Genomic DNA, 15,213 nt, shown 5'->3' with positions numbered 1-15,213 from the left:
TCTTTATGGTCCAGCTGTCCAGTGGTGGGGTAGGGGGGGGGGCAAAACAGAAAGTGCAGTCTCCAGTATTATTTTATTGTTTTCATTTTCGTCATCAAAACTGCCGAGTTCTTTAGTGCAGAGGGCATGGGGTGGCAAGAAAAATCGCTCAGGGCTGGCTACCCCAATTTTAAAAGGTTCGCAAGGGAAAAGTCGGTGCAGATTAGTCAGGTGTAGAGGCCAATCAATCAATCAATCAATAATAATATTTTTTTATTTATACCCCACCCATCTGGCTTTTCCCCAGCCACTCAGGGCGGCTTGCAACAGAACATTAAAAACACAGTAAAAGATCAAACATTAAAAACTCCCTAAACAGGGCTGCTTTCAGATGTCTTCTAAAAGTCAGATAGTTGTTTACTTCCTTGACATCTGATGGGAGGGCGTTCCACAGGGCGGGCGCCGCCACCGAGAAGGCCCTCTGCCTGGTTCCCTGCGCTCCAAAGGCTTGCAGATAGTCGCCTGAAGCCTGGAGAGGGGTCATTCACACCGATCCCTCTTGCTCTCCAGGCTTCGCTTCGCTGGAGAGGCGCTGCACAGTTTTCCCTCTCTGCGCAGCGCCCCTTCAGCGAAGCGGGAGGAGAAATGGAAGGGGCTCCGTTTCTCCTGCCGCTTTGCTGAAGGGGCGCTGAGCAGAGAGGGAGAGAATTTTTTTCCCCTGTTCTCCCCCCCCCCCCAATGGTCCGGTGCGTCCTATAGAATGAAAAATACGGTAGTTGTAGTTTCTGGGTCACCTTCAAAGGTAGCCCCACGTAGAGCGCATTACACAGGTACATGCAAATGTAGCAAAGAGCCTTTTCAAAGCAGAAGAGCAAAGTTCAAAAAGTCTTTTAAGGAGGTTGAAGAGAAATGGGAGGGACACTTTATTATTACTATTCATTCCAAATATCCACCCGCCCTCTCTGGCCTTTCTCTCACCACCTCTGTGTTTCAAATTGCTGCAGTTGTCTTCAGGACCTCATAACTCTAGCTATGTTTTCTTGTAAGCATTTTCTAGATCTTTTTACCTTTACCTTACCTTATCTACATCATGGATATGGGGGTGGGTGTGTTTTCATCCTGATGAGATCCTCTCATCTCTGTGTATCAACTTCAGCAGCTGGGTGGGACAGCCCCCTTGTCAAGTTATCTGACACCTGATGATTGACACCTATCAAAAGTCCCTTATGCAACGCTTCACAAGCACCCAACAAGCTGCCAGTTCCCAGGTGGTTTCTCACCCCATATCCAGTTGATGGGCAGGTTCTGCCTCTTAAAGCATTGAGAACATTGATGTGCCGAGTTTTAATTTTAGGGTATTCCTGGAGAATTTCTGGGCCTCCCTACCCTGCTCCTACTCCTATCATCACACCTTCAAAAAGAATTCTCCTGGCTGCAATGAGGACTAGAAACCTAGATTTTAAAAGTGTTGCAAACAATGCCCTTTCTCTAACAGTTAAGTCTCATCTCTTCAAGACTCTGCAGATCATACCCACCAAGAGTTTTAGCAAAGTCTTTGTTTTAGCAACCCAGCCAGATATAAATATTATTATTGTTGTTATTATTAGCTTAGGTCTTGTGTTTCCCTGTGGACTCATAGCAAGGACACAGACTCCTGTCCCCACATCACAGTGTGAATTCCATCCTGCTTTATTTTTAGAGCTGGAAATGTCAGGCTGCGGTGTGATTTATATATGAAAAATTTCACGTATGTGTTTTTAAAGACACGTGACAGGCACAAGTTGTCACTGCCTGGGCTGCTGTGATGTCACTCGATGATCTCACCAGTTGCAAGTGCTGAAAAGTAGAAATAAGCTGATCGCTTAAGTTGGATGGCCATCTGTTATGGATGCTTTAGCTGAGATTCCTGCATTGCAGTGGGTTGGACTGAACCATGATTCTACAACGGAGAAGTGTGTGCCTATTAGCTTCTAGGATCCTACTCACACACTGTCACGCCTTGAACCTGCAGTATGTGGGAAGATACTGTATTTTTCCGTGTATGACTAGTTCCCCCCCATAAAAAATAATGTTTAAAATTAGGGGTTATCTTATACATGGGGCCATCTCTCCCCATTCTCTTAAAACTGAGTCCCCCCCAAAAGGGGGCATCTTATCGTCAAAAAAATGTGGTAATTTGGATCTATTATTTCTTCAAAGCTCAAGGCACAATAGTCCACAGAGGGATGCCCACACATGCTGAGCACGTTCCGCGGTTATTCATTCTTCGAACACAACTCCATGCAATAAAGGAGAACAAACACAAGAGCTTTGCTGGCTGAATAAGAGGACTCGGTGTTTTTTTTAAAAAAATTAATTCCATGCATATGGCACTGGGAGTTTGGCGTCTGCAGAGAACAGAAGCCAAAGCTGCAGGGAACAGGAAAGAGCTCCGACGATCAAAGGGACGCAAGACACACCTTGGGACCAGCGGTCGTGGGAGGAGACACAACAGTGCCTTTGCACCGGGTACATTGCGTCTCAGAAACCTGCCCTTGCAGAGCGTCCTTCGGCGTCTGAAGAAAGGACAGGAAAGGAGGAGTCCCTTTTCATGGACGCTCCCTTAAATGCTGCATCAGCTTGCCCATGCTGGCAGGAAGAACGTGCCAAGACGACTTCAGCGACTTTGCTCCAGAATAATAAAAAAAATTGAAGCAAGGGAAGCCATACGTGGCAGCTTGCTGATGGGACATCTATTCTTGAGGATGCCCCGATGACTGAGGGGTACTGCCCCTTGGGTCAGAGAGGCCTGAAAAGAGTAGACGTCCATGGAAGGAACAGCCAAGAGCCCCTTTCCCACGGGGAGTTTTTCTTTTCTTCTCCGTGGGATGACAAAAGCAAAGCACAAATCCGTAACTCAATCCCCACCAAAGGAGCCCAACTATATGGGATATCAACGGCATGGATCTTTTTGCATGACCTAATGTTGCATCATCAAACTGTCCCAGTTTCTAAGCAGGATGGGGGACAGTGTGTCCTTCAAGATGGTGCTGGGCTTCCAACGCCAGTCATTCCTGGCCGTTGCTAATGCCAGCTAGAGCCAAAGGAGTCCGACGTCATTGGAAAGGCCATATGATCTCAGTCACTAAGATAATAGGGGTGGGTATTTATACTTGCATGTATTTTTGTGTTTCTTGCCAACGGAACTATCACAGGTGTCCAGAGAAGCCAGCAAGCCCCAGCGGCTCTCGTGTGTTACTGGACAGGCCTTTTGTTCACTAGCCTTGCCCACTGCCCGTGTGCGTGTCTGTGTGTGTTCCCAATGCCTGCTTGGATCAATATACACAGCCAAACCTTGGTTGTCGAACATAATCCATTCCAGAAGCCCATTTGGCTTCCGAACCGTTCAACAACCAAGGCACAGCTTCCGATTGGTTGCAAGAGCTTCTTGCACTCAAGCAGAAGCCGCGTCAGACGTTTGGCTTCCAAAAAAGTTCAGAAACTGGAGCGTTTACTTCTGGGTTTTCAGAATTCAGGAGCTGAAATGTTCCAAAACGGAGCCGTTCAGGAACCTAGGTTTGACTGTAACATCATTCATCCTCTTAAAACAAGTTGTAAACCATTTTTCATACAAAGGTCCACCACATGGCACCAGGGTAAATCAACATCATCGCTCCAAAAGCTTTTACAGTGGTACCTTGGGTTAAGAACTTAATTCGTTCTGGAGGTCCGTTTTTAACCTGAAACTGTTCTTAACCTGAGGTGCCACTTTAGCTAATGGGGCCTCCCGCTGTTGCCGCACGATTTCTGTTCTCATCCTAAAGCAAAGTTCTTAACCTGAGGTACTATTTCTGGGTTAGAGGAGTCTGTAACCTGAAGCGCCTGTAACCCGAGGTACCACTGTACGATGCTCTACCACATGGGAAGACTTTCAGAGAGATGATTTTGATTACTCAAACATAACCATGGTTTGAGCCAATGCTTAAAACATTCATCACGCACACACACACACACACACACACACACACACACACACGGTGAATAGGTGGTGCCATTCTTGCAAGCCTTACAGCCATGTCCTAATAATGTCAGGATTGCTGCCACTTTCTGCCACACCTAATGGAGCCCTCACTCTGCAGCTCCTCCAGCCACAAAGCACAGAGGAAAGTGATGAGAACACACAGCTTGAGGTATAATGTTGTGTTTCTCACACGACAACCCTAGCGGCTGCTTCTTTCAAAAACCAAAGAGGAGGGGAAAGCGCCATTACAGGAACCAGTGACCAAGAATCTGTCCTGCATTTTGCTAGCCAAGGGCATTTCAGAGACAGACTCCAAATCTGAGCTTCAGAAGCACAAGTGGGTGAACCAAGCCTCTAACAGAGCATTCTCCCGTTCTACAATTCCTCAAAAAGTCAGGAAACGTGGGGCGACGAAAACCCAACACCAAAAAAGTCAATCCGCAATGAAGCAACGCGTCACACAACCAGGGAGGTAGGGTTTAAAATTTAATGGTTCCCCCCCCCCTCGATGGTTCGTCAGCGAGCAAAGAATACTGCGGCAGTTTTTGTGTGTCCGTGGTTCCACCCAGAGAATAAAATAGATCTATATATATGGAAACTTCCAGACAATTCGAGAGCGTCCCATGCAGGAGGTTCCAAGCAAAGGCTGGCTGGCAGTTGCTTGGGGAGCCCAAAGGTGAGATCAGAGGAATTTGGGGGAGGGGCGCAGGTGATTCCTACTTAAATGAATTGGGGAAGTGACTGGAACGGAAAGCAATGGCAGGAGTCAGATGGGGATGCTTTGCCCCAAACCCATCACCATTCCCATTTGCTTCGAACGAGGACCAGAAAAGAGGGACCCTGGCAGGAGCTACAGGAGAAGGAAAGAGGTCTGGCAGAGGGAGGTCCTACAGTCTTTGCACCTCCCAAACTGGCGCCAATACTGCAAACAGCGACTCTTGCCTATCACTTCCACACACCATAGTCGAGGAGACAATCCCTTTCTTCTCTGGGCAGAGACCCCCACTTGCTCCACCGGAGTTGAAGGGGGAAGCCCTCCCCACTCCCCACCCCAGCCTCTCCCTCACCCACCCACAACCCACTGAACTAGGCCCAGTTGCTTACGCCGCCATGTTTTTCCCACAAGGCTTTGCTACAGCGCCTCAAGTGACCTAGCAGCTCCGTGTGGCTCCTGCAAGCATCACGTGGGAATTCTGGCATTGCAAGGCTCGCCCAAACTGCCCACCCCGTTCGGGGGCAACGCTTTGGCTCACAGAAAACGGGGTGCACAGGGTTTTTTCCCCACCACGAAGGGAAACATACCAGCATGAGCCTCACTGGGAGCAGATCCGCGCTCAGCCATGGAACCATTTCAGCCAATGGTGGGTGGACAAGCCGATTGAGCAGGGAGCCACCAGTGAAATTCTGAGATCTCCTTCCAACGCTGGCACAGATCCCACAGCACAACTACGGTCTGTCTGCCCCTAGTCTGGGTACCCATCTCCCACCTACCCAACCCGCAGTTAAAATGGCCTCTTTTTCATGTCACATCCTCCGTAGCTGGGGAGTAATACACGTTGGGAAAGACACAGAATGTAACGCAAGGGATTCTGTGTACCAGAAACCCCCCTCCCTCTTCTGCTTGCGTTGAGAAGCAACCCGGGTGGCCTTGAATTTTCTCAGACTTGCCTGCTTGTTTCAATAGGTTTATCTGCCTATTGGTGCCACTTCCCCTCTGTCCGCCATGTCAGGAAATGAACACACCCCAGATGCGCCAGCTGCTATGCCATCCTTTCTTCTTGTAGACTCCCCCCCCCCTTGACTCTTCTCTAAATCTTAAGTGCCCAATCCTTTAAGCTCTTCCATTTTAAGGTCTAATAATAATAATAATAATAATAATAATAGATGGTGTGCAAAACACTTAAGTATGATCCAAACCACTCGTGGAAGGCAAACTCCCAATTGGCTAGGCCAGAGGGCAGTTCTGAGGGTGGGGCAAGGAGAAGGAGAAGTTGTTCCATGCGGGGCTGTGGCAATATTTGTGAAGGAGATCTAGGCCACGTACTTCCAAAAATCAAATCTGAGAAGCTGCCAGGCTCCAGGCCAGGCCAGCCACGAGCTCTTGCAGAACGAGGTGGGTTTGTGCTGGTGATGATCATCCCGTGTTTCTTTCCCGCCCCAAAGTTTCGGTGCCTCCGTTGTCGAGGCCGGGCGTCGAGACACCGTTCCCTCGAGTGAGCAAAAGTCTCGGTCTTAGGTCACCCTGTACGTGGAGGTGTTCTTGGGCTCCGTGCTGGGCACGCACCAGTCGTCGGCTTCCTGGATGGTCTGGTAGTGGCGCCAAGCCGATTTGTTGTACACCGGAAGCCGCTCCACAGAGTCTGTTGACAAGGCCTGGGAAAGGGACAAAAGCAGCATGGGGTGAGGGGCTCCTGGCAGGGCCAGGTTGCACGGCCAACACACCTCCAATGGCAGCTCTGGGGCTGTAAGTGCCCAATGCACCGTGCCTCCAACCAGGTGACCACTGTGGGCCCTGCAACTTGGGGAGCTCACTCTCAAAGGGAGAGCCAGTGTGGTGCTCTGCAGATGCTGGACTACAACTCCCATGATGCTCAGCCACTGGCCAAACTGGCTCAGGGAGGTGGGCGTTGTAGCAGTATGGATTTTTTCAATGCCAGGTTGTATCTTTGGGGTGTGTGTGTTTTAAAAGGTATGTGTGGGGAGGCAGAGACAGGAAAAGTAACAGCCTTCCCACAGTCCCTATTTTAATAGCAACAGGAGACTCATATGGAGTTCTTGTGCAGAGTCAACGGCTGAAGGAGGGTCACAAAAACTCTCGTAGAGGTTCTCCTAACCCAAACATGCATCCAAAACAAAGGTCCTCTTCACCCGGGCTTCTTTTGGAATTCCCAGTGACACTTCAGGGCTTTTGGAAGAAAGTACAGTGAGGGGGGAAAGTATTTGATCCCCTTCTAAATTTGCCCGTTTGGCCCCTGACGGAGAAATGATCAGCCCATAATTTTTATGGTAGGTTTATTGTAGCTGTGAGAGACAGAACAACAACAACAGGAAAAAACGCCAGAAACCCAGAAGACAAAAGTCAGAGATTGATGTGCATTCTAATGAGTGAAATGAGTATCTGAAATAAGTACCTATCAACCAGCCAGATGGTCAGGCTACCTGGTCTCTTCGCTGTATGTAACGAGCTGAGATTAGAAGCACCTGCTGTAAGGGAGAGGTCTTACCTGTAATCCCAGCTCGTTACAGTACCTGTACCAAAGACACCCGTCAACAGATGCAATCAATCCAGCAGATTCCAAAGTAGCCACTATGGCCAAGACCAAAGAGCTGTCCAAGGATGTCAGGGACAAAATTGTAGACATGCACAAGGCTGGACTGGGCTACAAGACTAAATTCCAAGAAAAATGTCTCTTACAGCTACAATAAACCTACCAATAAAATCATGGACTAGTCATTTCTTTGTCAGGGGGCAAATGGGCAAATTTAGCAGGGGATCAAATACTTCCCCCCCCCCTTCACTGTTAACACGTGTGGCAAAGTTAACGCCCATCCTTTAAGCCACCACCTAACCAGAAAGGTTACGAGTGCCCGGAAGTGGCTTTCCCTACCACGCCCACTTTCATAGGCACTATGAGGCAATGACCCAACTGATGCCACTCGTGGACTCTCTGCCCTTGATTTTGTTCCAAGGCAAATGACCTCAGGAGCATAAGGTGCACAAGCCCTTGGGCCTTGGCTCAGCTGAGCCGCTCCAAAGCAGATGGCCTGCAGAGCAAACTTCCCTAAGCTTTCGTTTCGAACGTGTGTTACACTTTTCATTACCTGGCCGTGTTTACCACACCACTGCTTCCTTGTGGTTTAAAAATTTTACCTGATTGAGAAATAATTGTTTCAATCTGCTTCTAATACTGGATTTTAAATTGCGGCAACCTGCGCCCTGGGACCTAAGGATGAACTGCGGGGTAAAGAAACCAAACTGATAACAGTAATAACGGCAACTACAGCCTCTTGCGGAGAGATCCACAAAAAGACAAGCCTGTTACAAGGAACTGAGGTCCAGTGCTGAGGGCCTTCTGGCAGTTCCCTTGTTGCGAGAAGCCAAGTTACAGGGAACCAGGCAGTGGGCCTTCTCAGTAGTGGCACCCGCCCTGTGGAACGCCGTCCCACCAGATGTCAAAGAGAAAAACAGCTACCAGACTTTTAGAAGACACCTGAAGGCAGCCCTGTTTAGGGAAGCTTTGAATGTTTAATAGACTATTGTATTTTAATCTGTTGGAAGCAGCCCAAAGTGGCTGGGGAAACCCAGCCAGATGTAAGGTAAAGGTAAAGGGACCCCTGACCCTTAGGTCCACTCGTGACCAACTCTGGGGTTACGGCGCTCATCTCGCTTTATTGGCCAAGGGAGCCGGCGTACAGCTTCCGGGTCATGTGGCCAGCATGACTAAGCCGCTTCTGGCGAACTAGAGCAGCACACGGAAATGCCATTTACCTTCCCAGCAGAGCGGTACCTATTTATCTACTTGCACTCTGATGTGCATAAATAATAAATTATTATTATTATTACATTCATCTCTCCTGAGAAGCAGGAAAGGAATAGCTCCTCAGTGGGTCAATATGTGAAGAAACCAGGTCAGCCCTCAAAAGAAGGAAGTCACATTTCTGGGTGGGGGAAGGAAGACAAGGACAAGACCAACTCACCTTCAAATAGATGACAGCATCCGTCCCAAACCCCTCCATGGAGAAGAGCTGAAGGTCACCTTGGAAATACTTGGCGTAGAGTCTGGAAATTGGCAAGCCGTACCCAAAGCCAGCCTGGTTTTAGCAGGAGGAAAGGACAAGAATGTGGTTAGTAAATGGTCTTCTCTCTCTCTCCCCCTCCTACCACTCTGGGCCCAGTTAAGAGCACATACCAGGGGCGTCCCTCCGGTCCCCAACTCTGGCTTGGGTGCTGTGGAATACATATAGCTGAAGAGTCGCTCTATCTTGCGCAGAGGGACCCCACCTCCGCGGTCGCTCATCTGCTCCAAGACAGGGAGGGAAAATAGCATCAATTGTGATGGCGGTGGGGGGGCAGTTACTGCTGCTAGATGATGATGATGAAAAATAATAATAATGATGATGATGATAATTTATTATTTATACCCTGCCCATCTGGCTGAGTTTATTATTTATACCCCACCACTCTGGGCGGCTCCCAATCGAGTGTTAAAAACAATACAGCATTAGATATTAAAAACTTCCCTAAACAGGGCTGCCTTCAGATGTCCTTTAAAGATAGCTGCTTATTTCCTTGACATCTGGTGGGAGGGCTTTCCACAGGGCGGGCGCCACCACTGAAAAGGCCCTCTGCCTGGTTCCCTGTAACCTCACTTCTCACAGTGAGGGAACCGCCTGAAGGACCTCAGTGTCCTGGCTGGATGATGGGGGTGGAGACGCTCCTTCAAGTATACTGGGCCAAGGCCGTTTAGGGCTTTAAAAGTCAGCAACAACACTTTGAATTGTGCTCGGAAACTACTGGGAGCCAATGCAGATCTCTCAGGACCGGCGTTATGTGGTCCTGGCGGCCACTCCTTCTGAAAGATTTCCTTCTGAAACTCCTCCCTTCCCAGTCTCCCCGCTTACCCTGATGGAGAGGTCTTCTTGGCCCAGCGACACCATCACCTTGATGGGCGGTAACGTGAGGCTGGACTCGTGGCTTTCTACGGTGGCTCTCATGGCATTCTGGAAGGCAATGGAAAAACAAGGTCTCCCCTAGCCAGACTTTTCTAAACCAGACCTCCCTGCACCACTGGGTTGAATATTTCAGCTTTCAAATTCCAAAAAATGTTGCAACAAGACTTGGGCATTCAAAAGACACTTTGGTTGAATTAATATAATTTAGCATTGCTCGGTAAGTAAACAGCAGGTAAAATTGCATAGAAATCATTAAAAATGATCCCCAAGTACTTGCAGTTATATATTATTATTAGTTAGCATGACCTGACATTTTCAGAAGGTAAAATCAAAATTACTTGGTTTTCTAAAAGCAACTTAGGTGATTCTTCATCAAACCTAGACTTAGCAAGCTAAACACTGTCCAACCACAAAAGTAACAGAATACTGGAATTCCTCACACCCAAAAGCATATTTTTAAGACCCTTCGCTGAATAAATTTGGAAGAATTAAGCTTCACGCCCCTAAAAGGGAACACCCAACTGCCACAGGTTTGCTTCCTGCAGTTAGAATGTACCTCAGCAGTCGGCCATTAAGGACGACAAGGAAATGCATACTGGGGGGAAAATGGCCGACTGCCATCAAGGTAACTCAAGCAGGTAACTCGCTATGGATCCACAAAGGGATTAGGATTCCACTGGGAAAGTCAGGCGACAGTTTCCTCCAATTGCTCTTTTGCTCAGTAATATTTATTGTATTAAACAGACATGCGCGTTTGAGAATTTTTTAAAAAATGGTTATTAATCTCCTAAGTGTGACTTTGATTTATCGAAAGTCCCATGCCAGAATAAGCGACGAAAAGAGGGACTTCCAATGACTGGTATTAGCAATTGTATTATAATTGGCATTGTTATAATGAGGCTATTATTGGACTGTAATAAATAGATAAATAATAATAATTATTATTATTTATACCCTGCCTATCTGGCTGCGTTTCCCCAGCCACTCTCGGCGGCTCCCAACAAAATAGTAATAATAATTTTAAAAGCTATAAAACATCAATCATTAAAAACTTCCCTAAACAGGGCTGCCTTCAGATGTCTTCTAAAAGTCAGAGAGCTGTTTATTTCCTTGACATGTGATGGGAGGGCGTTCCACAGGGAGGGCGCCACTACCGAGAAGGCCCTCTGCCTGCTTCCCTGTAACCTCACTTCCCGCTAGGAGGGAACCGCCAGAAGGCCCTCGGCGCTGGACCTCAGTGTCTGGGCTGAACAATGGCGGTGGAGACGCTCCTTCAGGTATTATTATTATTATTATCAAAACCGCAGGGAAAAATTACCTTGAACAGCTCGAAGAGCATGTGGTACAGGTGAGACGGGACATAGACCATGTGGATGGACTGGTCAGGTTGGTTAGCTAGGAAGCAGGAGAGGAGAGGAGAGGTCATTGAAAGCACAATGGCTGCTATTCTCTACCTTCCCTTCCACCAACCCACCACGTGCAAGTCACCCATGCTTCCTGCTGCATTCACCTGCCAGTTTTCAGAAATGCTGCTTTAGCCACACAGATTCCATGTTCAAGGTTAGATGTTCTGGCTCATGTCAGGTGCTGCCCCCAAGACACCACACCCCCAACGCCGTCATGCCAAAATACAGGATGCCTCAGCCACTCAATCAAGCAAAGAAGGGCTCACAAGCAGAGGAGACTCCTTGCATTTCTCTGCTCCCTGAAGCCTTTCCCCTGGCTCCTAGTTTGGCTCCCTGGGTGGCTGGGAGCCCTCCAAGACTTCCTTCAGGCTGACATTGGGATGCGGGTGGCGCTGTGGGTTAAACCACAGAGCCTAGGGCTTGCCGATCAGAAGGTTGGCGGTTCGAATCCCCATGACGGGGTGAGCTCCCGTTGCTCGGTCCCTGCTCCTGCCAACCTAGCAGTTCGAAAGCACGTCAAAGTGCAAGTAGATAAATAGGTACCACTCTGGCGGGAAGGTAAACGGCGTTTCCGTGTGCTGCTCTGGTTCGCCAGAAGCGGCTTAGTCATGCTGGCCACATGACCCAGAAGCTGTATGCCGGCTCCCTCAGCCAATAAAGCAGGATGAGCGCCGCAACCCCAGAGTCGTCCAAGACTGTTCCTAATGGTCAGGGGTCCCTTTACCTTTACCAGCTGACATGTCAGCATTTCTATTGCTCTTCACAAGTCCTCCCCCCCCCACACTTCGACATGCACAAAACTGCTCCCATTTCCCACAAGCACCATCCCCAAATGCCTCTACAATCGTACCTCAGAAGCAGTGCCGGATTTATGTATATGCTAAACAAACTATAGCTTAGGGCCCCACTCTCTTGAAAGCCCCCCAAAAAATTAAAGGAAAAAACAACAACTGGATGTACATTTCCAAAATATAAGATAAAAAACAAATCAAATAAAACCTGCATACAGCAACAGTGTTTTGTGTTGTGTATGGACATATTAGGTCCATAAATTACCGTATAGCATATATTTAACACAAAAACCAGCGACAATTTGTTGACAAAGGACAGCTGGACATATAAAGGGCCCCATTACCTTCAGTAGCTTAGGGCCTCATCAAACCTAAATCCGGCCCTGCTCGGAAGTCGAATGGAATCCGTTCTGGAAGTCCGTTCGACTTCCAAAACGTTCAGAAACCAAAGCGCGGCTTCTGGAAGCTCCTGCAGCCAATCAGAAGCCGTGGAAGCCCCGTCGGACATTCGGCTTCCCAAAATAGTCTGCAATCTGGAACACTGACTTCTGGGTTTGCAGCGTTCAGGAGCCAAAACGTTCGAGAACTAAGCTGTTCGAAAACCAACGTACGGCTGTACGTAATTCTAGTTCCTGCAGAACTATCAGATTTTGCAAGCTAGTATAAAGCAGCGTTGGAGGTTATGCACATTTATTCAATGACAGAATGCAACCATTTGGCTGTCTGATATCAAATGTGTGCTGATATGTGTTCCCCTTTCATGAGCTGGACTCTCCACCCCCACCCCCCAATACTATTGAATGGTTGGGAGGGTCCACTTGCGGGCTAAATGCTTTTACCATCCTGAGCAGAGTGCCGCTGAAACAGACCAAAGATCCCTCCAATAAAACATCGTGGGCCGAACAGATGCCTCTGGAAAGCCCACAAGCCAAGCATGACTGCAACAGCCCTCCCATTCAAACTCAAATCCGGGGTATACTGCTCTTGAAGATGGAGGCTTGATCAATTTAGCCACTGCAGCTTCATAGTTTTGGGCAGACTTCTCCTACGTGAATCGGGGTTGTCTGCTGTTAGTTAGTGGAACTTGGATGCTTTAATACATGGGTGATGAAAGTGGTTTGTTTACCCCTTGGTGATATCTGAGAAGCAGAACCACTATCTGCCCCTGTCTATCTTGCTTATCTCCCACTGCAGACCCAGGAAAAAGAGACCTATTGTTAATAAATTGTAGGGCTCTTCCTTCCTTCCAGAATGAACACGAAGGGCTGCATAATTGTGGGGGAGATATTGTTTGACTGCAAATGACTACTGAAAAATAGCAAACAAGGGTTTGTGTCTTTCTGTCTTTTATTATTTATAGATCAGTATTTGCGTTCTGTCAAAAGGCTGCTCTGTATTTTATTAGAAAATACTGGAAAAGTGCAAAACCAATATCCTTATTGAACCGATTCAGTCCTGAATGCAAAAAAATAAAATAAAAATGCAAACACGCCCCCAAGTCTTGATGAAAGAGATAAGTTAAGCATCTACTCTAAGTTGTCCGTTAACTAGGATCCCCGGTTACTGCGACTTCCACGTTGCAAAGAGCTGCACCTGTTGAATTCTCCATGCCATGCCACCAAGTAAAGGGACGGGAGCTGCTATCGTTTGGTTTAGGAGGCGATTAAAAAAAAGGCACAAGGAAGGAAGCCGGGAGTCTAGCAAAGCTTTAGCCACTGAGCCACAATGCTAACCTTCAGGACAGCCTGCTGACTGAATGATTTACTTACTAGGCCACGGGTGAGGTCCTGTTCCAGAGGCTGAATTAAAAGGGGGAGGAAATGAATGAGGCCAAGAGTTGCTCTACGAGCTGAAAGGATGGACTTTCTCTCTTTTATTTCATTTAAAAAGGAAAGCTTGGAGAGAAAGTTATGCAGTCTAAAACAGAAACAGACTACCCTGGGGCATTTCCCACCCGTCAGAATGTTATTACGAAGCCCATTTCCCCAAAATTACACTCCAGCGTAAATTAAGGTCCTGTCTCTGCAACATTTATGATTGTGAGCCTCATATTCAGATGGAGGAGTAGCACCTCTGTTTATCAGGAAGGCTTGCAAAACCTGTCTGCAGTCGAGAGGACCTTCCACAGCTGGCCTGCAAGCACAGTACTGATCACGTCTACTTAGAAGTAAGCTCTGCTGAGTACGACAGGCTTGCTCCCAGGTGAAGCAGTTAGGACAACGGCCTTCCTCGATGCCCACCAGCTCTTGGCCTATGCACCCCCGGAGCACCCATGTTTCCTTTATCACCCTGAGTTTAAATGAACCCCCTTTTCAATTTTGCTGCCCTGCCTTCTGGCTCTGCCCCCTGCAGGACTCACCGTTCACTTCCTGGATTTCGAGGTCGGGAGAAGCCATGTAGTATTTGTCACACAACAGCTTGGACATGTCGTAAGCATCTGCGGCAGGAAGAGACACCCAACATTTTAGGTTGCTGCAGGAGCACAGTCTGCTTTTTTAAATAATAATAATAATTTTTATTCATTTTTCAATAAAAATCTTCCTATTATTAACAAATCATATCAAATCATATACATTAGCACCAATTATAAATTCCAAATTAAATAATTTCCAGGGACTCCCCATGTCCTGGTTTCTAGAGGTAATATATTTTATTTCTATTTTGCTTTCTTGCTTGTTGGTTCCAATTTCATAATTCTGATTGTCCATCTTCATTTTATCAAATTGTCAGTCTCCGGTAAAGGTAAAGGTAAAAGGTAAAGGGACCCCTGACCATTAGGTCCAGTCGTGGCCGACTCTGGGGTTGTGGCGCTCATCTCGCTTTATCGGCTGAGGGAGCCGGCGTACAACCTCCGGGTCACATGGCCAGCATGACTAAGCCGCTTCTGGCGAACCAGAGCAGCGCACGGAAACGCCGTTTACCTTCCCGCTGGAGCGGTACCTATTTATCTACTTGCACTTTGACGTGCTTTCGTACTGCTAGGTTGGCAGGAGCAGGGACAGAGCCATGGGAGCTCACCCCATTGTGTGGATCTGAACCGCCGACCTTCTGATCGGCAAGTCCTAGGCTCTGTGGTTTAACCGACAGTGCCACCTGCGTCCCGCTTCAGTCCGGTATGTGACTCAAAATCTTGTTTTAACAAGTCTTTAGATTCAATTAGCACAGTCTGCTTTTGGAACTCTTTTAACATGATGGTTTTGCTGCACGCTGGTATGAATTAGCAGGAGCGGCTGCTACAAGATGGGATTAGGGAGTATTTTTCCCCTGATCTTCCCCTTAAAGACCCAGCTGGCCCCCCAAGTAATAAAATCACCATTCATCAAGTAATAAAAAGAGAAATAGGAGGCAGCGTGAGTTGTATCGC

The 15,213-nt window shown here is 47.8% G+C and overlaps 1 protein-coding gene across 4 annotated transcripts in view; it reads right to left on the bottom strand.

Moving 5' to 3' along the window:
• Nucleotides 1–235: 235 nt before the first annotated feature.
• PDK2 (pyruvate dehydrogenase kinase 2) overlaps nucleotides 236–15,213 on the bottom strand; it is a 28,404-nt gene continuing 13,426 nt past the window's right edge. For 2 of the 4 annotated variants that reach the window (XM_028702124.2, XM_077917373.1), the window contains exons 6-12: nucleotides 14,209–14,286; nucleotides 13,619–13,648; nucleotides 10,971–11,047; nucleotides 9,602–9,700; nucleotides 8,890–8,997; nucleotides 8,678–8,791; nucleotides 236–6,352 (exon numbers count right to left, since the gene is read on the bottom strand). In XM_028702124.2, coding sequence (XP_028557957.1) covers nucleotides 6,212–6,352; nucleotides 8,678–8,791; nucleotides 8,890–8,997; nucleotides 9,602–9,700; nucleotides 10,971–11,047; nucleotides 13,619–13,648; nucleotides 14,209–14,286 — 647 coding nt within the window. In that variant the 3' untranslated portion in view covers nucleotides 236–6,211. The remainder of the gene's footprint in view (nucleotides 6,353–8,677; nucleotides 8,792–8,889; nucleotides 8,998–9,601; nucleotides 9,701–10,970; nucleotides 11,048–13,618; nucleotides 13,649–14,208; nucleotides 14,287–15,213) is intronic. The other 2 variants (XM_077917372.1, XM_028702125.2) reach the window with 2 other exon arrangements.

This window comes from Podarcis muralis, chromosome 13 (assembly GCF_964188315.1).
Source record: "Podarcis muralis chromosome 13, rPodMur119.hap1.1, whole genome shotgun sequence".
Classification (NCBI taxonomy): Eukaryota; Metazoa; Chordata; class Lepidosauria; order Squamata; family Lacertidae; genus Podarcis; species Podarcis muralis.
Note: the sequence above shows the minus strand (reverse complement) of the source record. Positions and strands in the feature narration are given on the sequence as shown.